The sequence below is a fragment of the Odontesthes bonariensis genome, chromosome 7, assembly GCF_027942865.1.
Source record: "Odontesthes bonariensis isolate fOdoBon6 chromosome 7, fOdoBon6.hap1, whole genome shotgun sequence".
Classification (NCBI taxonomy): Eukaryota; Metazoa; Chordata; class Actinopteri; order Atheriniformes; family Atherinopsidae; genus Odontesthes; species Odontesthes bonariensis.
Genome location: NC_134512.1, coordinates 13,068,387 through 13,094,319, shown reverse-complemented (window position 1 = coordinate 13,094,319; position 25,933 = coordinate 13,068,387). Strand labels below are relative to the sequence as shown.

General features: G+C 39.5%; 2 protein-coding genes across 2 annotated transcripts in view; both read left to right on the top strand.

The window, feature by feature from the left end:
* pdhx (pyruvate dehydrogenase complex component X) overlaps window positions 1-3,894 on the top strand; it is a 29,209-nt gene extending 25,315 nt beyond the window's left edge. The window contains exons 10-11 of the mRNA XM_075469542.1: window positions 2,105-2,169; window positions 2,969-3,894. Coding sequence (XP_075325657.1) covers window positions 2,105-2,169; window positions 2,969-3,224 — 321 coding nt within the window. The 3' untranslated portion in view covers window positions 3,225-3,894. The remainder of the gene's footprint in view (window positions 1-2,104; window positions 2,170-2,968) is intronic.
* An 8,060-nt stretch (window positions 3,895-11,954) lies between these two features.
* Window positions 11,955-25,716, top strand: cd44b (CD44 molecule (IN blood group) b). Its single transcript, XM_075470933.1, has 8 exons — window positions 11,955-12,290; window positions 20,715-20,880; window positions 21,131-21,273; window positions 21,431-21,490; window positions 22,307-22,681; window positions 23,436-23,528; window positions 23,657-23,735; window positions 23,880-25,716. The coding sequence occupies exons 1-8, from the start codon at window positions 12,224-12,226 to the stop codon at window positions 24,088-24,090; spliced, it is 1,194 nt and encodes a 397-aa protein (XP_075327048.1). The 5' UTR covers window positions 11,955-12,223; the 3' UTR covers window positions 24,091-25,716.
* Window positions 25,717-25,933: the final 217 nt, after the last annotated feature.

Here is a 25,933-nt window from a genome sequence, read left to right as displayed (position 1 = left end):
GTCAGACATTTGTCTGTCTCCGCAGGGCATCTACACGGTCTCTTCCAAGAGCCTGACGCGCTAAGGCATCCAAAAGTAGCAAGTCAGCCGCTGGTTACGCTTCCCATTGACCTTGTTATATACAGATTCAAATTAACCTTCAATTAGTGCATAATTTAAGTCAAACAGAATAATGTCAGCATCATTATGGGGTATAACGTATATATTTATTTATGTTTGCTTCAAAGTAATTAAATATACAATCCATTAGTCAAGCAAACTTGATTGGAATAAAAGCGGACTATTTTACAAAACGAAAGCTCTGGATCACTCGTAAATTCTGTTCGTACCTGAAAGAAAACGTAAAATACGAAAAGATTGGTGAATGCGCAAATTCTCTTAAATCACTCGTACGCACGATTTAAGAACAAATCTGTGCGTACGAACGGTTCTTGCATGAGGCCCAATGAGTTTTGTTGTGTTTGTGTGAATCTGACCACTCAGAATGCTCAGCCTAATCATGCTTTAGCCTTTTGACGGGCGGACAGAGATGTTGATGGCAGTACAGCCGTGTGGCCAATGTGTTGCAGGGTGAACTTATTTATGTGGCCCTCTTACATCGCCCTTTCGACATCATTTCTTTAAATCGTTTAAAAGAACTGAAGGTGTGAGAATGATCTTTGCTTGGGGCAAAGTTGAAGCTCCATATTAATGTTCATCAACTCCCTGCTTCCATGCAGGGAGCTTCTCAACAACTCGTCTCGATGTCGCCGTCAACATGTAATTTTGGTGCTATTTTTGTACTGACGCAATCTCAAAAATGGGCGTTGGGTGAATGCGTTCATGTTTGACATTTGAGATGGTATGCTAATCCTCTTTTTTTTTTTTCTCCACTCTGTGCTCTTTCTGACATTTCAAAAACCTTTCAACATCCTAATCAGTATTAGATTAAATCTAGATGTCAAACTGGTTTATTAAGTGTCGTATGGGTAATATGCGTGCGCCTTTACTACAGCTGCACTACACACATTTCAGTTCAATTAGGCATTTAAAATGCCATTTGCCTTCCACAGCGAATCATGTGTTTTTCAGTCCGTATTGGTCTCAAATTAAATTCCATTAAATGGTCGAGCCCGAGCACAGAGATGACCCTGCTTGTCAATTAATTTAATGGAGTGGAAATAAGCCTGTTTAATTCCAGGACCTCTTATTCCACTGTGTGGGATGCAGTGGGGAGTTATTCTGAGTCATTCTTAACTTTGTGTTGGTTGTGTACTTGCATTGACCTTTTGGTAAATTTCCGTTGGAAAAAAAGTTTATGTTGTAAAAACAATTCAGAGGCCATTCAGCAGTTTCAGTCTAACTTAAAGCAGTCACTTGGAAAAGATACCTTTGATAGTACTTTATTAAGAAGAGCCTGTTAGTCATGTCATCACACCATGTAGCATCATGAAGAGCATCAGTTTTCAGTCGAGTAAAAACTTGGTACTTGATCTTTGGATAGAAATATGTACGCTTATCGACTCACAAGAAGTGTTTGAAGTGAAGGTTGAGTTTTGTTGTTACTGCTTCTCGGGCATAAACTAGAACCTACGCTGTTAATAATTTGTGTTGTTCCTATCTGACAGTTAAATTGTATGTTTTGTTGCTCCTACTGCAGTTGTGGTCAGCAGTTTACATTCGCTCATTATGGGAATGGATGTCATTAATTTTTGGCTTTTAAAGATTTACTTGAATTGTTCTTCCATCAGGATGGAATGATTATACAACATACACCTTCTATGATTTAAAGAAGAAAAAAGGAATCTGGTGCACGAGTTAGATTTTTTATTTTTTTTGGATTGTCTGCACCAGGGCCCCTTGTAGGTGTTGTCAGTTGTCCCTTCACCTATAATTTTGAATTGTGACTCATAAGCAAAGCTTTGCTAATGAACTTACACTCATTATCCAGTTGTCAACACTTATTTCTGACAAAGGAGGAGCTTTTTTCTATAACCTTTGCCATGTATCATACAACATGTGTGCATTTTCTTATTGCTGCGCGTACATGGTGCTTTGGCTCGTAAAATTCTGTACTCTTTTCTTCTCTGAAACAAAGCTTAAGTGATCTGAAATGCTTCCACAGGCACTGGCCCAGAAAGCTCGAGATGGGAAGCTTCTACCTGAGGAGTACCAGGGAGGCTCATTCAGGTAAACCTGACTCGCAGAGTTGAGAAAGATGTGGAATTGTAAATTATACAAGTTCTTTTCTAATTTTCAGTCCTTAGTGTGGACTATGTCGATTCAATTTTCTGTTGAATAACCTGCAGGTTTTTGTGTGTTGGAACAACATGGCCCTTTGCATCTCTGTAGCATTACAACATAACATATGTCATTACTCGAGTACAGTTTCACTGTATATTGTGCATATTCTACATTTCATGTGAGCCTGAGCTAAATGTGATTTTGGGCGACAGGGATCATCAGTTACTGTGCCATCAATTGCAGAAAAGAGAAAGAGGCTTTTTTTTTTTTTTTTTTTTTTTTAACTCATTAGAATTAATGGTGTCATTTACACATAAATGGGGTTTCTGTGTCAGGCGGGAACAATGAATTCCTGTGGAGATGCAGCTGTCTTTGTCCTCCTGAGGATATATGTGCACACCCATCCTCTTTTTTTTGTTTCTGTTCATCCCTCTGAGCTAAAACTCTCCTTAAAGTAAACAGCATACTGCCCTCGGGTCAGACCCGCTTCATGTGCACAAATATGGTGAGACTCTCTGAGGCTGACGCTGCTGTATCAGTCTTGACTTCTAGTGTTTTATTTAGTGAATTAGATATGTTCACAGAAAATCAGATCCCATGCGTTTCTGTTCAATCACAATCCGTAATAAAAGTTTTTTTGTTTTTTTTTCATGAGTTTTATTGCTGAGCTTTACTAATGCGATGTGTGTGGCTTCTTCTCTCTCCTGTCGTCTCGTCCTCCGTTGCACATTTACCCTGGTGGCAGTATATCTAACCTGGGGATGTTCGGAATCAGTGGCTTCAGTGCCGTGATCAACCCACCTCAGGCATGTATCCTTGCCGTTGGAACTTCCAGAGCTGAGCTGCGACTGAGCGAAGATGACCAGACCCTGCGCACTCAGCAGCTGATGACAGTTACATTGTCCAGTGATGGTCGGCTAGTGGATGATGAATTAGCCTCTCGGTTTCTTGATAAATTCCGTGCCAATTTAGAAAAACCGCAGCGCATGGCCCTCGCCTGAATAAGAGAGATAGCTTCATGAGAGTGATTACAAAGATAAATCAGAGTTAAAGAAACACTCACATGACAAAGCCTGGCTTATGTTGTCACAAGCAGAGAGCTCCTAAATAGTTCATTACCATTCATGTCTTGCTTCAAGGCTTTAAGGTCATGTTGTAAATAATCTAAACTTATGATTGTGGCCTCTCTCTAACTGATCATCGCCAGGCTTTGTGATGGAGTTGAAGTGGGCTTCTGCTAGAATATTAGAGAATGCTGGCAGCGATTCCGGAAGTGGCACAGCAAGATTAGTCCCAAATACTGTAAAAAAGGACAGTTTGTCTACTATGCTACCATTGTATATAAAGTGATAATTCCATTGTTTAATCCCACTTCATCACCCCAGTGTCACTGGCAGTAATGCTGTAAATGGGGAAAACACTTGATGTACATTTGTCAGATATTTATTACTGCACATCAGCGGCAAAGCAGTTTCCATTAGTTAAATCCATATGAACAAATACCTTATGTTGCTAACTTTAAGAGTTCAATCATTAGTCATTTGTGTTTATAGGTTTTAATTTATTAAAAACAAGTGTCATTGAAAACGAGTCCTTCAAGTCTACATGTGAACGAAATGCATATTGGTTTTTGTGTCTTTAGATGCCAATAAAACACTGTTTCAACCTTTACATTGTTGTGTTTTATTCGAAAATATTTCATGACGTAGCTACTAGTGACATCACAAAGGGTGAACTTGCCATTTTATATTAAATGACAATCCAAATGTATTGCGTAACATTTATCTCATGAAAGCCAGTTGGGAAGACGTTGATCTTCGCTGTAAGCATGGGCAGAAGAGCTGTTGACATCAAAATATGAACGTCTGGCAGAGTGTGTCCCAGATAAGCAAAACAAAAATAATTCTGTCATCTCTGTGTAGATATTACTCAATGAGCCACAGAAACAGTGAAGGTTTGGACACTACATCATACTAAAAGTGCAGGATCTTAAATCAGAATACTGTTTAAAGCTGATTGATATAGCAACAATCCTGTTCTTTAAACCATTTATGGGAGAAGTTGTTACACAGTGGACAATAACTGAGTTCCTGGATAGGTTTTCTACATTTAATCTCAGAACACAATACCTGAGGCGAGTTGTGGTTAATGCCGGTAGCAGTGGTACAAAAACGCTCTTAATTATTAATGTGGCATTGGTGAGAAATCTTGCTTTCAAGTAACTCAGAATATCCTTTAGTGCTGTACTGCACTTGTTAGCACACTTTACCACTTTTCAGTGACTGTGAGTGAGGACATTTTGTTCTGTGGTTGCTGTGGAATAAGATTGACATTCAGCATTGAGGCACACAGACACAGGAAAGGGTACATAAGGGGGAGTTGAGGGGGGGATGTTCAGGCAATTGGCAGAGATCAGCTGTTTTCTACAGCATGTCTACTGTTCTGTTTTCTATAGTGAGAGTTACTAAGGTAAAAGCAGGTCTTAAACAGAAAGTGAGGAGAGGAAAAAAGCAGTGCCCTTTAATGCTACAGCTTGAGTCATAGTCGCCACACAAGTGGGTAAAAAGCTTTGCTTTGACATTGTTTGAGAATTGATGAACATTAAATGGACAGTACTTTTTAACCATAGTGTAGTAGAACCGTAGTCGTATCTAAAAGTCATTTAGTTTTAATAGCTATATTTATCCCAACACACTGGAAGCCATAGTTCACATCTTAGGTAATTTCTTCTCAACTTCAGTCAAACTAATGTCTTCCTTCATCTCAAGTTATCTCTTCTTCATTGAATATTAATGTCTCTGTGAGCCGACTCATCATCCAACCGCTGTATTGTGTGAGTATCCAAGCCGGTGCACCATCTGCCAGGAAGAGATGGGGTGCCTTCACGGATCAACCTGAGATCAAATTTAATGCAGAAATTGATACAACTGCTTGGGACGATTGTGGTAGCTGCCATCAAAGCACATGAAGTAGCAGGAAGTGGTTACGATTATATGTGTGTGGAGTGTGTGTGTTTTTTCAGAGCAGATTTTAGATCTGCTACTGCACAGCTATAAACCCTTGCATTCAAATAGTGACATGATACTCAGAGCAAGTGATAATCATGAGCAAATAGTCATGTTTACTTACCTCATATTCTTGTATACCTACTTGCCTTCTACCTGCCTTTGTGAAACAAGGGCTCTTTTTATTATTTGGTGTCCAATGTCCTGTAGGCTGGTTAAATATAAAATGAAGCAACATCATTTTTCAGTTTATGTGTGTACCTATTTTGTGCGATACTAAATACCGTGATGAAATCTTGCTTGTTATTTGGCTTTTATTTTGGCCAATATCACATTTTGCTGTCAGATTGACAGCTGCTGGGGCTGTCAGGTAGAGCAGCTGAACGATGCCTCTCCCACTATCAGCTCTGCAAATGCAGCAAAACAGATTCTGACATTTCCTCGGCTTTCCTGTAACAGCGTGACATTTTCCCCTCTGATGGCCACCCGCCAGTCTCAGCCCAGCAATCTCGTTCTATGTAACAGCTGGATAAGATAGCTGGCCAACGGAATCCGATTTGTTCCCGCCAAGGTTTTGATGAACAATGTGCAGGGTGTTGAAGATAATGCTGGAGCTCGGGCAGGCGTGTAGGTCGGGCTCATGGACGCGCAGCATGGTGCAGAGATGGGAGGCTGTTGCTATGGAGACCAAATGGAATGAGTGTGTACCTCACTTTTGTTTGTCCTTCAGATTCCTTGTCTGATAAATGTTTTGGTCGAATTGCAGAAATGGGGCAAATTCTGTGTTCAGTCCAGTGAAAACAGGGCAAATATCTTTGTTGCCCAAAAAATAACAGAATGAACACGTTTTGTATAGTTTCCCTGTTTGCGTGCCACCGTTTGCAGCATCTACTGTCCATCACAGCTCTCCCACTCTAATGCATCAACTGACGTCATGCTTTCAAACGCGGTTGAATGAAATCGGATTTAGAAAGAAATACTTCTGTTATTGGCTATTGGCTATTGGCTTACAAAAGCAGCATTTTGAAGGATACAATAAGGGCCAATCTAAAATCATCTGCTGCTCATAAAGGGGACTTGTTTATTTGATTGGATCTCAAAAGTCCCTTCTTCTCCCTGGTCTCACAAACAGGGACATATACTGTACAATACTTCATTGTGAGAACAGGCTTTGTGAATGATCACCAGGGTTTATGTGAGGCTCTCTCTCGTCCACATTATCTCACGCTCAAGTTTGTTCAACCATTGTTGACAGGATTTCCTCTGGTCTCCCCTTTTTCCGTTACTACCAGCACTTTTCCATTCAGTCATCTTTTAAATGGAATTCCTTCTGTACTTACCTGCTGTAAAATTAGCATCTCGTGGTCATGCTTCCTCTTTCTCTGTGAAGCTTTATTTTGAGCTTGATGTCTTTTCTCTGAATAGTTTTTTTTCTTTGCTGCTCTACTTGTGGCATCCTGTTAAAGCCATTTAAAAGGAAGCACTACCCAGAAATCAAACAACATCTGCAAACATTTCACCTGTGAGGTCACTGAAGCCTGCCGCCATGCAAACTGAGAGCTCACATTCCATTTGTCTATATGGTGCGCTGTGACACTTTCTGTCCAAACACTCTCTCTCTGCTGTCCCAGCACCCAAACAGAAGGCCCTCGATTTGTTGTTGTTGCAAAGCCTAGCCTTTTTGAAGCAGTCCAGTCATGCTACCATGACGCCAGGATAGCTCAGTCAGCTGGAGACTCAGCAGGGTATGGCAGAGCTCAGCCAAAGGTTCACAACGAAGGCACAGTCCTGACAATTTCTCTTACCTCTTCAGAAACATCCAGCCTTGGCAGAAGCATGAATATATACACTCTTGGTTACCTGAAGCCTAGTTAACAGGAAATGCAAACAGGAAGCTTTACAGTTGAAACAAGAACATCTGCTGAATAAATCTGTAGCGTTCACATCTTCCTCTTTGAATTGATCAGGGTTGACCAGGCAAAGAAATCAAAGCTTCAATTTATAACGATGTGTTGCCAGGGAGTTGGACGCCTCCTGACAACCTGGTTGAGGTGGGTCTCAGAGAGGGTTGCCAACAAGGGATCCTGCAGCACTAAGAGACAACACACACTCAACCCAGCAACAACACAACAAAGTGGAGGAGGCTCTGGGGACTTCACACTTGGCATTGTGTTTTTCGTTATTATACCATATTTGTGCAAACACCCATATTCACTGCACAATGTATGAATGGTACATTTCATTATACTGCTTTGTGCGTAGAAGGACATCTTGCAATCTCCTCTAATAACATTCCTGTGACTTCACTGTTTGAAGGGAAAAAGGCTCGTTGCTTAAGAGGAATGCTGAGGAGGTGCCATTAATCGGCCATTACCACAGGATTCCCAACCACAAGGACGTCTGAGAATATATGCGCATTCTAACTGAGTCAAAATCATGGAAAAGTTTTTTTTCCCTTAGGCTGACTCAGCAGTCTACTTTAATTTAGAGTTTAGTCATGTGAAGTATACCACTATTCCCCTTCCTTGATTTTCATTTTTATTCTGCTGTAATATTCAGCAGAGAGTCTAATATAAACCATGGAGCCCTGCCTATTTGTCAAACAATCAGTCTACAAGTAGGCTTCATCTATTTCGTCTTTGTTCCTTCTGATCTGACAGAGCTGCTTCCTACATGAACCGCGTTTACGTTCACACAAACTCTTCGACACGATGAGTTCAAGTTTATTTTAGTTGTGTAAACTGACAGTGATCGAGAGTTTTGTGCATTTGTAGGAGTGTTGACCGAGGTGGTTTCTTCTTGACCCAGTCTAGCCTGCGAAGGACTATGTGTACATTCAGATGTTTAAAAAGGGAGTCATCAGTCACATAAAACATATGTTACACATTGACCCAGCTATTCATTAAAGAAGTGGGTCATTTTTGGAGTTTGTGTCAAGGTTACAAAGGGTGAGAGAAACTGGCATTCTGAGATGGGGACAAAAGCAAGATAATCATTTGCCTTGAAAGTCTCCCTGTCACTGTGCAACGGTGTCTTTTTCTGCTTTTACCTTTTTTTTTTCGCTTTTCTTCATTGTCTAATCTGTTTGGGGTTGATTGACAGTTCCCTTATTTTCATCCACTCTTCATTAGATTGCAGTATACATCATTTCGTCATATCAACATCTGTACAGTAGTCTTCATATTGCAGAAAATGTGATAATCCCATCTGGGGAGGCAGGTTGAGCCTCATTTATGTAGCATATTTCATACAAAGGAGATCAAGTCACAGACATTTCCATACAAAAAAAAGAGAACCAAACACAGCATGAGATTTGTTATATTGTAAACATGCCTGCATGTTATAAATGTTTCCATAGTGTCACTATGGGAACAGCTAAAACAGGAAGTGACTTGCATCTCCAGAGAAGCAGGTGTGAATCATTTAGTCAGAATGAATCGGATATCCTGTTGTCTTTTTTGACAGAGATACATTAGGTTTAAATTTAGTTTATGAAAAGCAAATGATTAACACCATTAGCTAATGTTGTGTAGGAGTGCACAATTACCTTTCGTCAGGCTAGATTTAAACATTCTTCTTTTAAAAATGATTCGTAAGTGTTACCCTGAGATCACTAATCTCAGCACTTCTCATGGTCACTGGTGAAATGACAATATCTACCGTTCCTCTCAGTGTTGGAGTGGCTAATCCCAGCTATCAGTATAGTTTTCAATTATTTTTGGCATGCTTATGCACAGATCTGCAATGTGATGACTCTGATGGAAGAATTTAATTTGTGCTGGTAAATTGGAGGCGAAGCTATACAGGTGCCAAAGTCCAATCACTGAGAAAAAAGTCACATTTGTCTGATGATCTTATGTAAACGTTTGGGTTTTATCCTTCTTACCTGATCAGTTTATCAGTTACTGTAAGTTACAACCAAATTGAGTCAAAACTACTCTTCGGCTGCCTGCTTTACTTTTTGTGTGGTCCTAAGTGGCAAAAGTCATCATGTTTACACAATAAAGACGTTGAAATGTTTGGAAAATATATGCCTTTTGGGTCATCCCCTGTCCTTCTGTATGTTCCTTATCTGCACAGTTACAATGACACAAAGTCTACACCAAATGCAGTTATTCTCTCCTGAAGAAAATATTGCTCCTGTTATCCTTAGAAAGAAACCTTCGTTTGTACTCGTTGTTTTCTTAATCAGCCAACCAATCAGACATAGCTTTTCAGAAGGGGGCCTAAAAGACGAAAAAGCTTTTCAGAAGGGGGCCTAAAAGACGAAAAAGCTTTTCTACATAAGGTGGCAGGAGATGCTTCAGCCAAGTAGAGTGAGAATGAAAATTAATAAAATAAACAAATAAATAAAAAAATATATATACATTTTTAACATTAAAGTATTTAAATCCTCTTCAGTACACTGTAACCTAAAACCATGCACTTCTAAATGAGGACAGTATGAGGTTTTTGAGTAAGTTAACCCCTAAGCAAGATGTGGATTGATGGCAGTGTTTGTTTTAGACTTTTCGTTGTCTTGCTGCTTAAAGTGATACTCCGGAGTAGATTCAACCTGGGGTCATTTGAACCGTGATATCCAGCCAAGTAGCCCACCCGCAGTTTTTTCGATATTGGCTGAACATCAGCTGAGTTACTGAGTTATCCCGAATAGCTTAGTTCAAGGGTTAATGGATCCTGGTCCGTATCTCCAAAATTACCACACTAAAATCACATGCCATGACACCAAACTTCTACAGTAGTACAAATATGGTCTGTACTCACAAAGCGATGCATTTGGAAGTTTGAAAATAGTCCAGGAGTTTATTATTATCAACACAAGCCTGATAGCTTCTCTGCTGCTAAAGCTGCGTCGACGTCACTTCAGGGAGCTGGGAGCTTCAAAGTAAGATGAGGGTTGATCTACTACTGTAGACAACAAAGTATATGCTATATTCTACATGTTTTTTTTATGAATTTTTTATGTTGTAGAGTTGTGAAATTATTTTATCAATGGAGATATTGAGCAGCCTTGCTTTGTTGTCTACAGTAGTAGATCAACCCTCATCTTACTTTGAAGCTCCCAGCTTCCTGAAGTGACGTCGACGCAGCTTTAGCTGCAGAGAAGCTATCAGGCTTGTGTTGATAATAATAAACTCCTGGACTATTTTCAAACTTCCAAATGCATCGTTTGGTGAATACAGACCATATTTGTACTACTGTAGAAGTTTGGTGTCATGGCATGTGATTTTAGTGTGGTAATTTTGGAGATACTGCCAGGATCCATTAACCCTTGTACGAAGCTATTCGGGATAACTCTGTAACTCAGCTAATGTTCAGCCAATATCGAAAAAACTGCGGGTGGGCTACTTGGCTGGATATCACGGTTCAAATGACCCCAGGTTGAATCTACTCCGGAGTATCACTTTAAGCGTAGAAAAAATTCAGTGTGTGCACGTCAACTGTGTTTATATGACATTTATTCTAAGAATCTAAACCTTCTCAAACGATTACTCAATCATTTCAACTGTGAACAAAGCTGAAAATAGCACCTGTTACCAGACCGTTATTGGTAAAATAGATAAGCCTGTGCCATGTTGCTGAATTAAATGCTGCCAACATCAACTCTGCATGGATAAGTGAGGTCAGTCTTTCCCCAAAATTGTAAAAAGCATTCAAGTCATGCGGTTGTGTAGTTTGATAATGTTGCACACCTAAACATGGCTGGTTAAGTGTACAAATCTTTTTTTAGTACAGTTAGCCCCAAACTGTAACAGATTCAGATGTCCCCCATTAAATTAAATCACCATATAAAGAAAATGCTGCATTTGGACTGTTAAAACAGTTGAACCTAAGGGCCGGCCAAGTCACCGTTTATTTGAGTCCCATTCCCATGACTACAAAGTAACTGGCAATGTTGTGCTAAATAGATAGTTGTCACGTCAAGTTTCCGAGGGAAGTCACAGCATCACGGAGTACCGGTCATGCTTTTATATCACAGTTGTTTACTTGAGATATTGCATCATCACAAGTAAACAGCACAAGTTCTGTTGTCGCTGGGGAGATTCCAGAAACCTGAGGCAACTCCATCTATCACCTGATGAAGTGAAAGGCTAAACCCGGAGTAAGAATGGGAGTAAGAATGGGGGCAAGCTTCTCATGCTGGAAGTGGAAACTCTGGTTGTTGAGATATTTAAGATAACACGGAGCAGAATTCCTTTGACATGGAGCTGACTAACAGATTTGAATCTACATAGCCTACTTTTTGGCATTTTCTTTGTGATGAATTTATATGTTTAGCAATCAAAGCAATGTTAAAAACAGGTAAAAAACTGATGTTAGCCACAAAGAAATTGTAGCATTTTGTAGTTTTCAGTGTTTTCCTATTGGTGGCCCAGGATCATACTGAGCCATAGAGAGAATGACAGAGAGCACAAGGGAGCAAAGACAAGAAAATTGGATGAATTGAACAAAAGACCAGATGGGCTCTCTGAAACTGTTGCTGTCAGGAACATGAATAAAGGAAGTGGGGGTGGCAAGAATCGGGGAGAAAATGAGGTAGGGAAAGAGGGAGACGAGGATAAGAAGCCAGACTGAATCACCTTCTTCTCAACCGTTACAAACTGTAGAGGCAAGAAGAGGAGAGAGAAAGTGCATATGAGTGAAAAAAAAAAAAGTCTGCGCGAGGTGGGGCGGGAGGGGAGGTGGGGCAAGTGTGGGAGAGGCAGAAGGGTGTGTGCTGACATGAAGCACTCTTCCCCTTCTACGTGGGTGCCACTTGGCTCTGTATCTCTCCAGCAGAGCAAAGAAAAGTTGGACCAAAATCTGATTCAGCTTCCAGACACCCAAAGCAGGTCCAGGTCTCTTTTATTTCTTTTACTTCTCTCCCACACATTTACTCTCTTTCACACACACGCACCAGCCATCACGCGTGGTACTGTAGAAGGAAGACAGGACCAGGGGAGGATTGTTACACACCTTTACTCACCCAGCCATCACCAGACGCTGTGCCCACGATGTGGACTTTTCTCTTGGGGGTCATCTTTGTATTACTGGCCTCATCCAGGTCAGATCAACTTCAAGGTGAGGAGATTGTGCCTTTGACCTGTGGAGGGCTCTTTGTATTGGGATTTTCTTTTTTTTTTCCATGTGCATGAATTGTGCCGGTGCGACTAGCAACTCTCTTTTGTTATCAGGTTTTAGGACCAGACAGTGGGTTTTTTTTTCTTCTTTTTTCTTGTTTCCTTTCCCTCTTGAGCCTGGTGGAGCACATGAGTGAGTACTCATGTGAAGAGAAGCCGGTGAAAGATAGAAGCAGGGTTCTGCTGAGGCTGCTGCTTGTAGAATGGATGAGTGGATACCGGTAAGAGAGCATGTGCTACACCAGCCCAGACAGGCTTACTGTATGTCTGGCTGTCTGAGACGCCTGATAGACACAAAGAGGACAGGCGCTCTCACTCTCTCTCTGTCTCATACACACGCTGGCAAGTAAACCTTGTTCATCATGGTTTTGGATGATAAGTGTAGCTTTCAGAAGCAGCTTTTTTTAAGCTGGAGGCTGAAATAGAGCATTTTTTCAGCCTTATCTTTTGCTACACTCCTTTACTCTGTGACACAAAGGATCTTCTTCAATCACACTAGCTTTCTCCCCCCTAATGTCTCCCTCTTACTCTTTGTCTCATTCTCACGTGTGATTTCTGTCTGGAGATTTTGATTGGATTTGTAGCTCGAAGCGATATGTCTCCAGAGGTGAAGTTGGTTCTGAATCAAACAGGTCTGAGGTTTGTCTGTCTTGTTCCCTGAAGAGCTGGTGGTGTGGTTGTTCACAAAGACTCCCCTCTGGCACTGCAGCTAGTACAATCAGCATCAAGCTATGAATTTGATCAGGATATAAAGGCAAATATGGGAGTACCCAGACAGCTCAGGTGCAGTGCATATGGGAGAAGGAGGGGGGGTCTACTTTCCCCCCTAATCTTTTTCAACCTTTGTTTTCCCATCAATACTCCTCGAGTATTGTGTAGTGTGAGCTTTGTGCATGTGTATGTGTCATATGGGTGTGTGTAAGTGTTTATAGTAGTTGTTGTCTGGCAACTGAAGTGTTCCATGATGATTACTACTCATCTATGACTGGATGTAGTCCTTGAACTTAACCTTTTGCCTGAAGCACATCTTTAAGAGCAGAACTTGTGACCAGGCCAGACTTTCATGACTAAAATGAGATTCATTTAATGCTGTCTGCATGGACAATGAATGATGTTGTCTGGAAAAAGAGGGTAAAACAACAAATGCAATAGCAAATACAGTAGCAGCATGCAAATGGTATTTTCTCCAGTGATTAATTGAATGTATTTTAGCTGTTTTGATTCTTTACTTCATGACCTCTGAAAGACCCACATGAAAGACCTTTTGGTATAAGCTAAATTATTTAGTAAATTTTGATATTTTGATTAAAAAAGAAAAACTAAGCGTAATCTCCAAAAATGACCATTTCTCATCATCTCATCTTCATGGCTAAGTACCAAGCTAAACAGCTGATGATAATGAAGAGATATGAAAAGCTATAAATACACTGCTTAAACATTTCGATGGCTTTATCTAATCTGTAAACTTGAGCTTTCGTGTCTTTTCCATTTCCAACATGTAAAAACAACAAACTGAAAATAGATTTTTAATTTGAATAATCTTTCTGTCTCTTTGTTTTACCTGCTCATACACGGGCCAACCTTTATATTGCATGTCTTGCAAACACGGTCAAATTTGCCTCCTTGGTTTGGCAACCCGTCCTGCAAACCCCCGTCTCCCGTTTCAAGGTGAGGGGTAGTAGAAGGCCCCATGGACAGGGTCCTTACAAAGAGGGCTTGTGCCTGCATGGGCTCTGAGCACTCCCAGCCACGTGTTTGCTCTACCAACGTACCCTCTGCAACAAACCAACCACCCTGAAGCTGAATGACCCTGGAACAGTATCTTGTTTGATTTCTCTCCTCTATGTATTTTCTGTCCTCCAGCAATGATTGAACTGACCTTAAATGGCACAATACTGTAATTCTAGGAGTTTATCTTTCACCTGAAAAACTTGAAACCAAAAAAATACTTTCAACAACCTTTGTACGAGTTTTTTCCACCCGAGTTTTTGTGTTGCTATTTAAACAGCTCAGATGGACCTACAAAAATCAGGACTTCAAACTCCCTTTTATCAGACCTAAGGGTAGAATATATTAGGAAAAGCATGTAAGGCTGCAATGCCACATTAATTTTGTGGATTTCGTAATTTTTTCATGAAACTTTGTATGATTTACATCCGTCCTTATCAAATCTTACAAATCTAATAAAAACGCACTTCGCACTGCAATACAGACATGAAGCAACACAGCAACAACTGCTATGCACAAATATTAAAAAACACCCTATTTGCTGGTTGCTTTGTTGATATAGTTAATTAGCCAATACTCATCAGTATAATAACTAAGCAACTTTAGCATACACAGCAATCCATTGCTTCCACTGTGGAGTTCCCCATGGTTTCACCATAACACAAGCTTTTGTTAATGTTTCACTTCATAGAAAATTATCTCCACTGAACTGCTGTGCATGCAATGCAGTTAGAAGTGTTTGAGCCTGAGCCTCAGACACAGCCAGTTTACTCAAGATTGATAAACAGCTGGCAAGGCAGGTGGTCATCATGATCTTTGCTTATCAAGTAAACGATTAGAAATGCCCAACATTAGCTCCCTATGTGTCAGGCAGTGGTCAATAGCCTGATGTAACTGAAAAAACAAAAAAGAAAGAAAGATTGAATAAATAAGATAGTTCAACGATTACGAGGGATCATTTTAAGTTTGGTTATACCTGTTTTAAGAGATTTAAGCTAACACATAGACAAAAAGTCCTAAAATCCAATACCCGATTTTGTAAATTTGATGTATTCTACTCTGTTAATATTTGTTAATATGGTCACACATTTGGTAAATCTTTTCATGATTTGTTCAGGACTTGAAACCCAAACTTTTGGCCCAGGACACTGGACTCACCACTCAACTTAGACTTGAGTGGAAGGACATATGACTTACAAAAACATGACTTTGGTTCACCTCTGGGTTTCACTGAGTGATAGACTGGAGAGGCACAATGGCTGACTGAATGATTGCTTCTATAGACATAAATAAGTTATATATACCATATTGATGTTTTGCAGTTTGTTACTCAGGAGAAGACTGTGTACAAAGGGGAGTAAGAGGAAAACAAAATTGCTTTTAATTTTCTCTAGTAGTGATTATTTTACATGTAAGCACTGACAATATCACAAGACAGACAACTCCTACTTAAATGTGAAGAGATTTTATCAGATTATGTGGGAACAAATCAGGATTTTAGCAATGATCGGCAACAGTCTGAATGGAAATGACCCCTAAAGGGACAGCTGGTGAACATGTAGCCTTAATGTGCTGAGTCAATATTTCATACTGAAAAGTATCAAAGTACACATATTTGCCAAATTAGCATTTAAATACTTTATACACCTAATTATGACCTGAAATCAAGAAGAATACAACATCATAAAATCAGGAGGATGCCAGTCAATCATCTTGAAAATTTGAAATAAAAAAAAAGATGTATTTAAAATGATTCACTTTTAGAAAAGTTTGCAGCACCATATTAATTTAACCACCCTCTAGGGAACACTTTGGTTGCCGTCTAATGCTTATGCCTCTGGCAACAACAACCAATATTTTTGGGTTTCTACTTTAGCTCGACATCCTGAAACAAAAAAGTCCTTTGTGCTCAGTGCACTGGTCATTGTCTGAGAGGAGATTGTTTTTTTGTTTTTTTTTCATTCAAGCTAATAAAAAACTTAATCATTATCAGATTATAGTTTTTGATTTCAATGTTCCGTTTCAGCTTAAGTGTTCTGTGTCTTCTGCTCACCACATGACTGCATACACAGCCCCGACTCACCAGACAAAATATAACAGATATTTGTCCACTCCTTCAAAAATAGTAGTGCCACAATCCATGGTTGTAAATTGTGAGATGACGGAGTGCCCCTAGGTGGTTATTTACTGTTTAGCAGCATCCACATGAGCATGATGGGAATGATAAACATGAATAACTTGTAAGTCCTAACCATTCCTTTTCTTATTCTTACCTAGTCATGTGTTTTAAACTCCTAAACCTAACCATTCGGTGGGGAGATAGAAGACCGCAGATTAGAACCTTCCCCTAATCCTCTCTTCTTCTCTATAAACGTTTGTGGGCAAATCAACAGTGTTGAATATTTAGCAAGATGTAGAAAATAAATGTGATGATGTACATCGAGAGAAGTCGAGCACTTATCTGCCAAAACTGAATTCATTGAGTGGAGGTGCGGATGTTTGAGATTAGATAAGAAATAGATATAAGAGAGTGAGAAGTGAAAGTCCTTTGGTGACCTTCAGGCAGTATGTTTTTTTGTGCTTACGCGTGTGTGTGTGTGTGTGTGTGTGTGTGTGAATGCGCGTACATCTTTTCACCAGATCTCATGTTTCATCTGTCCCACTTGCCCGCCAGACTATTGTTGTGACCAGTGGAGGGAAAGATGTGTCTGCTGACAGCGCAGCTTGTCTCAAGTGTGACAATGCAGGACACTGAAGCATTGTGAGAGTTATGGCAACAAGGTCTCTCTCCAAAACCAGTTGATGAACTATGGCTAACATGATGTCATAGTGGCAGCAGGGAATAGACAGTAGGTTCACTGTTCAAGCATGACATTCTTAACTTCATGATATTTTCGGGTGGCTTAAGTGAAAACATTTTCAGCAAAGTGTGTCTGGGAAAGACGGGAGGGAATATAGATAAGAGGACAAAAAGCCGGTGCTGTGTGTTATTGATGTTAATATCGAGATGGTGCTACTTTTTTTTGTTGCTGAACTACCGTATGCTGTGCCATGGTTCTACAAAGCCATGACAGAGTTATCAGAACAGTGTGGCGTTTTTGAGAGCATGTGCATCTGTAATCTGCTTATTTGTGCACATGTGCACAGGGGGTAAATTGTACTTTATTGCTGGCATAGAAAAGACAAACAGAGAGTATTGAGAGAAAACAAAACAAAATGAGAGAGCCGGGGAAAACAGATAGGGAAGTAAAAAGTGTAGACTCTGGCTTGTCAATTACCTCTAGTGCAGCTGGAGGTTTTGGCAAGATGCTGCATTAAAGCTCCCTTTCTTTCAGGCTCTTTAGCCAGACTTTGCAGTCTCCTTGGTTTCAACTCCATTAGGTGACAATGGAGCTTTTGGGAGAGTCAGTGCCTTGGCATAACAAGCTCTTGGACTGTATAAAGACACTCATGACTGGTCTCTCTGCATACTAATGTATACTCCTCCGATTAAAGTCAGCCTGATGGTGAGCGATGCTCCCTTTGATCTCTCTGGGCCTGGTTTGCAAGACTGTCCGTTTAAGTCCCTTGCGCTGCGAGGGACCCAGTCACATGTGGTGGCTCGTGGTGAGGTCCTTTCAGGTGTATGTTTGCATATGTATGTGCAAGAGGGAGAAATGAGGATAATGAAACTGCTTTACGATACCATTGCTGGAACTGGCACTTGTTGCCCAACTACCTCTCACTGACAAAAACTCAACTTCCTGCTATTGTTGTGGCTGTTTGCTCATGACAGTTAGTGGAAAAGTGAGTGGGTTTTTGATCATATCTCATGTTTTAAAAGTCAGCTTTCTCAAAAAAAAAATTTTTAAATAAAAAAATTAGATGAGTGTGGTAACAAGGGTTGCTTAATTTAGATGTTGCGGGCGGGCAGTTGGGACTACTCCTAAATGTCAGTCATTTAGTGCATCGTGAAAAATTTGGGCCGTTGGTTATAGTTCCTCTTTAACTGAGACTATCTGATCCATTTGTCAGTTATATCTGCCAAAACAAATAATAATAAAAAAATATTTTAAATAAAAAATCAAAATAATTAAAAAAAATCAAATTTCTTTCAAATACTGTAGCATTACAGATACTGGCTTTGCTGTTTGCAGTGAGCCTTTTGAGTCTCCCATTCTAAGCTTTTAACTTTATTTGCTCAGAATAGCTCTCCACGTGAGACTTCATGCTGATATTTTATACTTATCTTACGAACTTTACTGCAAGAAGCTCAGCTATCAGGAATGATGCTAAATGTGTTCCTGTCTGATGTTGCTGTGTGACTAACACACCTCTCACAACCCGTGAATCTGTCACCATGGTAGCAATTATAAACAAACACCAAACATAGAAGCAAATGTGTTTCATTCCATTTTCTTTGCATGCACACACAGATTTCAAGAGATCTCCAAGTGACATGTGTGATGTTCGTACATTTGTATTTTCTGAGAAACTGTCTGAAGACTTCACAGAATAAACTCTGTCATTACACTGATTAGATTGTTTATCAAATCATTCATTAGAAACTTAAAAATGGAATGTTTCAAATTAGATTGCTGTAGATTACCACTGAAATTTACGGAGCCCCTAAAGGGACATGGAGGGATTTTTTAGTATTGCGGTATCTCGCAAAAGTTTTTTTCCCACGTCAGTGAACCGGAAGTAAAATAGACACAGCGATGGAGGAGCCTACCCATCATCCGTGGGAGACGTTTATTGATTTCTATTTTAGTATTGGCCTAACATATAAAGACATCAAATCCGTTCTTGCACGTAGACATGGCTTTGACATAAGTGAGAGACATCTGAAATCGCTGTGTCTGTTTTATTTCCGGTTCACTGATGTGGGAAAAAAACTGTTGCGAGATCTCCTAATACTTTTTTGCGAGATCCCGCAATACTTTTGCGAGATCTCGCAAAAAAAAATAAAATCCCTCCATGTCCCTTTAGGGGCTCCGTAGCTTATTGTCATGTATTGAAGTGTTTTCTAAATGAGAGAGCTAACTGAACAAATATCACTATGGAGAAATAAGCAAGAGTAATCGTTCGGCATGAGGGCTGCATGTTCATAGTTACATTTCAAGATAATTTCCACCTGCTGTCTGTATTTTATTTTTGGTGCAAATATTGACCTGCTTGAAAAAAAAATACTCTCCATGTTTTTAAATTCTACAACTAATTTCTTTCCACCCTCAACCATTGCAATATTTTTTTGTGTGTGCAGCACAAGTGGCATATTTTCAAAGGAGAGGTTACCATGTGCAGGCAAAATTGTTGCCAACTCATTTGCTAACATTTCTTTCTTTTTTCTTTTTTTTTCCATTTCCATGTCCTCAAGGATCTCAGGCAAATTCAGGCAAATGGGATCATATGACACAGACAGTATCAGGCACACTGCACTTGTGACCAGACTGAATTGTAGCACCATTTTTGCAACCAAACCCAACAAGTTACCCTGAATGAAAGCCTGTCACAATCAATCAAAATACTTCACTCCATTCTTGAAAGTTAGACAAACAGCTAGTTGAAACAATAAAACACCAGTTCAGTGAGGATATGAATTCTGAATATGAATATGAATCCAAATGCTTCCCTTATTTTTTGGTCTATTCCTGATTTATTCATTGATATCAAATCAACTTGTTATTACTTAAAAATATTACCTATGGGAAAAGGATAGAATAGTTGGTCCATAAGCAAACTTTGCTTTGTCAGCTTTTCACACTCAGCAAACAGGGTCACTCTCCTTTATTGGCAGGACAGAATACACAGGTTTAGAGAATCATTAACCTCTGTATTAACAAAGAGTCGATGTTTTCAGCTAACAGCAATACTTAAGATTTATGGGTCACCTGTAAAATGTGACTAAAACATACACGAAAACCACTCTGCTCCACTTTTTCACTGTAACAGCTTTTTAATAAAAAAAACTGATCATTTAACATGTGTTGTGGCTGAGCAGGTCACCTGTTTACACAGTGTAGAAGCTGTCCCATCTGCCAGTTTGGATGATAATACTATGTGATTATAATTTCAGTAAAAAATGAATATTGATCATTTCATTTCAGGGTGTACAGTATTATATGTATGTACAAATATATATGAACCTGCATCCATATTATCTGGTTTGTGGTACAATGCTTTGAAAAAAGTATGAATCTAGGAGAGTTGATTATTCGTTCATAATTCTTGTTCATAAAATAGTACAAAGTATGAAGGTAGCTAATTCAGGAAGAAGTTTTGGAGTAGCAGAAGGTGTAAGTAACAGAACTGAAATACCCAGATGATGGAGTGCTGTGGTGCACACAGTTGAATGAATAAATAAGGCTCTTAAATCAAGGACTGATGCACAGAATGGGACTTGTGACCACTCTGATTATGTCCCTGCCTGAATAAATTCTTTGTTACAGATCTTGAAGTCAGTTATTGTTGACCACACCATATTTAAATGACTAGATTTATTCTCAGCTGACTAGAATAAGTCCCCACTGATTTAAAAACAAACAAACATGTATTTGTTGCCATAACCTCTAAAATCTAAATCACAGCTATGTAATGTTTCCTTTCCCAAACTAATGAATGATCATATTGCATATTTCTCTATATTGACTTGTAGTGAATTCCCGCGGCTGCAGCTTTGCTGGTGTATTTTTGGCGGAGGGGGAAGGCCGTCACTCTCTGACCTTTGACATGGCTACACAGGTGTGTAAGCAGCTGGACAGCACCATGGCAAGTCAAGAGCAAGTCCAGATGGCCTATAATAAAAGCATGCAAACCTGCAGGTGAAACTACAAGCCAATGTTCTATAATCATTTGTGCAAAATGTTGCAAACATAATTTTTCTTAAATTGATTCTTTTGAAATGTTTTCTAATGAACTAGTACTTGCACTTGCATTAACTAGAAATTTGCAGTTTCATGACACCACCATCTCTTCCTCAATTTTATTTGTCTCTAATTGTCTGAACAGTATGACTTGGGAGACTGCATTGTATATTCTCATGGTTCCTAAATAAAATGCTGTTCTGTTCAGATACGGTTGGATCAGCAACGGGAGCACCGCGATCCTCAGACACACGCATCATGAAAACTGCGCAAAGAACATGACCGGGCTTACCATTAATTCCCATGTAGATGCTGCAGAGCTCTATGATGTTTACTGCTATGATGAAAATTGTGAGTTTATCATCAGGAAGTAGTCCATTACCGTTTATCTGTGCAATCAAATGCTGGCAAATAAATTATCATGTCAATTTACAATTGACAGTACATAAACTTTATGAATTGTTTCTCCATTATGATAATGACCTATTCCTGCTTCTTCTGTTGCCAGCTGGGCTTGAGATAAACTGCACAAAGAACTTCACAATAAACATACTCTCAGATGCACCAGGTCAGTATACAATTTCACCCTCCCCTCACTGTAACACAATCAAACAGCAAAGAGAATAAAGAGGGCTAAAAATCTGTCACTGTATGTATTCATGTTTAGTATCTATAATGAAATGAACATGGTAGATCTTATTGTACGGTTGCACAATTTTTTGAAGAGCAGTAGGCAAGGCAAACAAGAGGAAACCCCCTGCGGTGAAAAACCTTGGTCTAGTTCCCAAATGACCTCATATTTACTGTCAACACCAAGCCCCTGGCTTTGCTATCTAAGGTGGAACACAAATTGTCTGCGGCTGAGCTAGAATACTGCTGGGAGAGGTCAAATTTTCCAGCCATGATTGATTATCAAAGATCCCTTTTCTAGCCACTGGAATTTCATATTTCTAAGTCCATGCATGTGTGGCATTTTTCACTGCAAGTTATTAAGTTGCATATCATCCTACAAATAGATACAAGAAGCACTAAATAAGGATTTGTGAATCCGTACTGACGAAAATAGGTCTTCTGTAGGACAGAATATGTGTGGATGTGACACCATGCAAAATGCCTGAACAAGATATGAATGGCTTGTTATGTTATACTGTATTTACAAGGGAACTGCAGCTACAGTAGGGTCATATTTCTCATGTTTATCTCTGATTCTACAGTCTAACAAGGTGTTTTTTTTCTAGTAATTTAACTGTAAAACACTCTATATCATGGTATAATAGTCTGAGAATAAATCATCCAAGAAGATTGGGTAGATAATGTATTATGTGCTGACAATTTAAATCTAAAATTATTGTGACAATAAAAGCCATTTTTATTCTTCAAACAGATGAAACCTTACCAGAGCCTCAGGCCTCAACTACAGCAGAAACCAAGGCAGAGTCAGATCCAGAACAGGAGCAGGAGATAGAACTAACAACACCACCAGCTATTACTCAGAGAATGGAGAAGCCAGAAGCTACCCCTGAGGTTCCTGATGAGGGAAACTCATTTGGAAGTAACGACAGCACTACTGTGAGTTCTAATTTCACTCCTGTGGACCTCGACATTACAACTGGATCTGGGATGCTGCCAGCTCTCACTGATGAGGACGGAGCCTATCCAATGACACCTGTTGGAGTCCCAGAAGAAACACAACGTCCTACTGAAAATGGGCCACCAAATGAGAACGCACAGCCTGATGGAGAAGAAGCCACTGCAGAGTGTAAGGGAAACTCACAACAAGGCTGCTATCAGTGAGCAAATACACAGTACATAATTGCAGCTCACCATAGTATTCAGGATTTGAGTAGAATATCACCTGAGAGTACAATACCCCTCTTCTCGCATACAAGCCACGCAATAAAAAAAAGAACAACACTTGTTTGACATTAAATAAAAAGCGTATGAAAGAAAGAATGTGTTCACTTGACTCTACAGTATTTTTTAGAGTCTATTGACTGTAAAGTAACTTATCATGCGATCCACCAACTATATATCTAAAAATATAGCAATAATAAAGGGTTAGAATAAAGGCTGAAGTTAATTTGTATCATCATTGCATAATATCATGCTGTAACAAGAGCAGCACATCATGACATCAGAGGCAACAGGTTTCAGAGGGATTGAAGTAACTTTAAGAACATAGAACGCCCCCTTGTGTTGGTTGAAACATATTTAGAGAGCAAGTTCAAACTAAACTTCAGATGAAATCAGACCTTTTTTCATTTAAAGTGAAAAAGAAGTATTAGGCTTGATTTTGTATGAATAGTATTAATATGTATTAATATGTGCGATATAGTGACACATTGCTTTGCAGATATAGGAAAATAAAAATATGATTCAAGGCAATTTAAGATGAAAGCAGTGTTTAATTCTGAAATTTCATTCTAAGTGACTTCACTTCCTAGTTTAACATATTGAATGGCCTGTATTTAAGAATATTTTAATAGATCCCCTTTCATTTTATATGTATGCAGCCCCAAAGGACTCCATAGTACCTAATGGTAAGGGAAGGGTTCTGGCTCCTGCTGCACCTGAGAATGATCAAGAGAAAAGCAGCAGTTCTTCAAGTAGGCACTTCTCAAATACCTCGAACTCCTTGAAGTATATACTTACTGCGGTCAAATAATACCTTTATTTCTGAATCAATTTTCATATGGTCAATTATTTAGATCTGTCTTGTTAATTCTCTCCCCAGACTGGCTGGTAATTATTGGAGTTATTGTGGCAGTTGCTGCTATTCTTCTTGTATGTGCGGCTGTCGCCAAAAGAAAAAGGTATTTGATTGCTTTGACTCTCCTAAAGCTGTAATTTATCATGCTTCTAATGCTGACAGTGTACCAGTGTTCACATATTTTCCTGCAGACTGAAGGATGACAGAAGAAAGTAGTAACAGAATGTGTCTGGATATGATTTTGCAGCTGGTGTGGCAGGCAGCAGACCCTGATGATCACAGCCAAAGATGGCGGCGAGGGTAACGGGGCAGCAGCAGCGGCAGCATCCAGTTCCCACAACCAGGATAGGGAGCAGGAAATGGTGACCCTTATGAACAAGGAGAATATCCAGGAGAATGGCAACAGAGAAGAGTTCACCGTGATCAAGCTAGAAGAGTCTCCAGATAAAGAGGCATGAGGGTCAGAAATAGACACGGGTGGGAAGGAGCCAGACGAGGGAAGGAGACGCATAGTGAGATGACAGTTGGGAGAGTAGACAGGTTAGGTTTGGGGCTCCAAACACTTGGTTTGTAAACTGTTTTTTTTAGGCCAGCACTGAATGAACACTGAGTATAAGTGTATGAGTGTCTTATTAAGAGATTTTGTCAGACTTAGGTAAACAGGCCTGTACTGAAGCTGTTGCCTCTCAGTGGAACCAGGTCTCTAAATTCAGCATGTGCAGCATTTTGTTTGTCCAGTGTGTCAGTTTAGTTAGGGCTGAGAGGCGTTGAGCAGGGTGCGGGAATGTGTTTTGTGTCTATTTAGGGATTTGCATGCTCCGTTGACAATGGATTAGGTGTAGGTTTGGGGGGGGGGTTTACAAAATTACAAATAACCCTTCTTTTTATACATGAAATGAATTATGGAATGTTTAAGTGTTTGACTTAGATGGGAGATGATCAATCAACGATAAGATCTTTTTGATTTTTTTCATTTTATTTGAGAATTTTGAAAGAACAATCCTAGGTGTTTTCTGTGGTTTATGTCTGTTTGTTTTATTGGATTGCTGTTGTTACCTGTGCATACTTCAGACATTGCCTTGAAATTTGGGTTGTCCAGTTTCAAGAAAACTTGTGATGTCACTTTATTGAACTAAGCCGCTTATATTCCCTTTTTCTCACTTTGTATATATTGTATATCTTTGAAATAGACCTTGTAATAGCTTCCAGTGCTTTTGTTATTTTGTAGGAAGGGGTGATGTCCCTTTCGAGTGAAGGAATGTGTCTTATTTAATTAGAACGTGAACCTCAGAGGTAAATGTTTCTGAATGGATTTTGCAATACTCAAAGTAAAGTGTATATTTTATGAAACAGCTTGATGTATAAATTCCAAAATTGTGCAATTTATGCACGACCGACGTCGGTTAATATTATGTTGGGTTGGGAATTTGATGATATTGATGTTATCCTGAGGATAATAACACTTACACCGATGATGTATACATATTATATTCACAGTGTATAAGCAGACTGGGAAAAAGAAGGAGCAAAAGAAAGATTTAAATGGTGTCTCTAGCACATCGATTATTCTGAAAGCAAATTTTAGCCCAATTTTGACATTGACTGATGGGGGGCTTAGCAGTAGATACTGGACTAAATAGCACATCTGATAATGAGAGGCCCATGTGCTGTAAACACACAGCAATGTTAAATGCTTCTATGTGAGAAAGAGACTGCGACAACACTGTTTGTATGCTCCCTGAGGGATGGGGATGTAATGAATAAAGCTTGTGTGTTCGCTTAAACCACTCGCTCTTTATGTTCAAACATGTAAAGGAAATGCTGCAATTTTTCTACTGACCTTTTCATAGGCAGATTATATTACACATTGCATCATGTCAACAACTAATTTTGTTTGCCTGAATTATACACAGTTATTGCTTACACATTTTTACCGACTTGTTCTATTTTTTTCCCTCTTTAGCTCTGCTTTTAGGAGAAGTAGCAAATGTACTAGACTAGGCAGGTTTGATGACTCATTAACAAAAGATGTTGCTGAAAAGATTTGTAAAGCCATGAATGCAATAAATGTGTATAGATATAGATATGCTGGTACGTGGTGTTCTCTCACTGATTACTTTGTAAGTGTGAAGACGAAAAAGCCGTCAATGAATGGCATGACAGAAAATGCAAGTGGTTACATTAATGTATCATAATAGGAAGTGAGGTTTCCATGGCACCGAGATCGGGGGGCGAGAACATGTTAACACTGGAAACAAAGAGTGAGACAAAGACAGACATTTTGGAAGATATGGGTGGCAT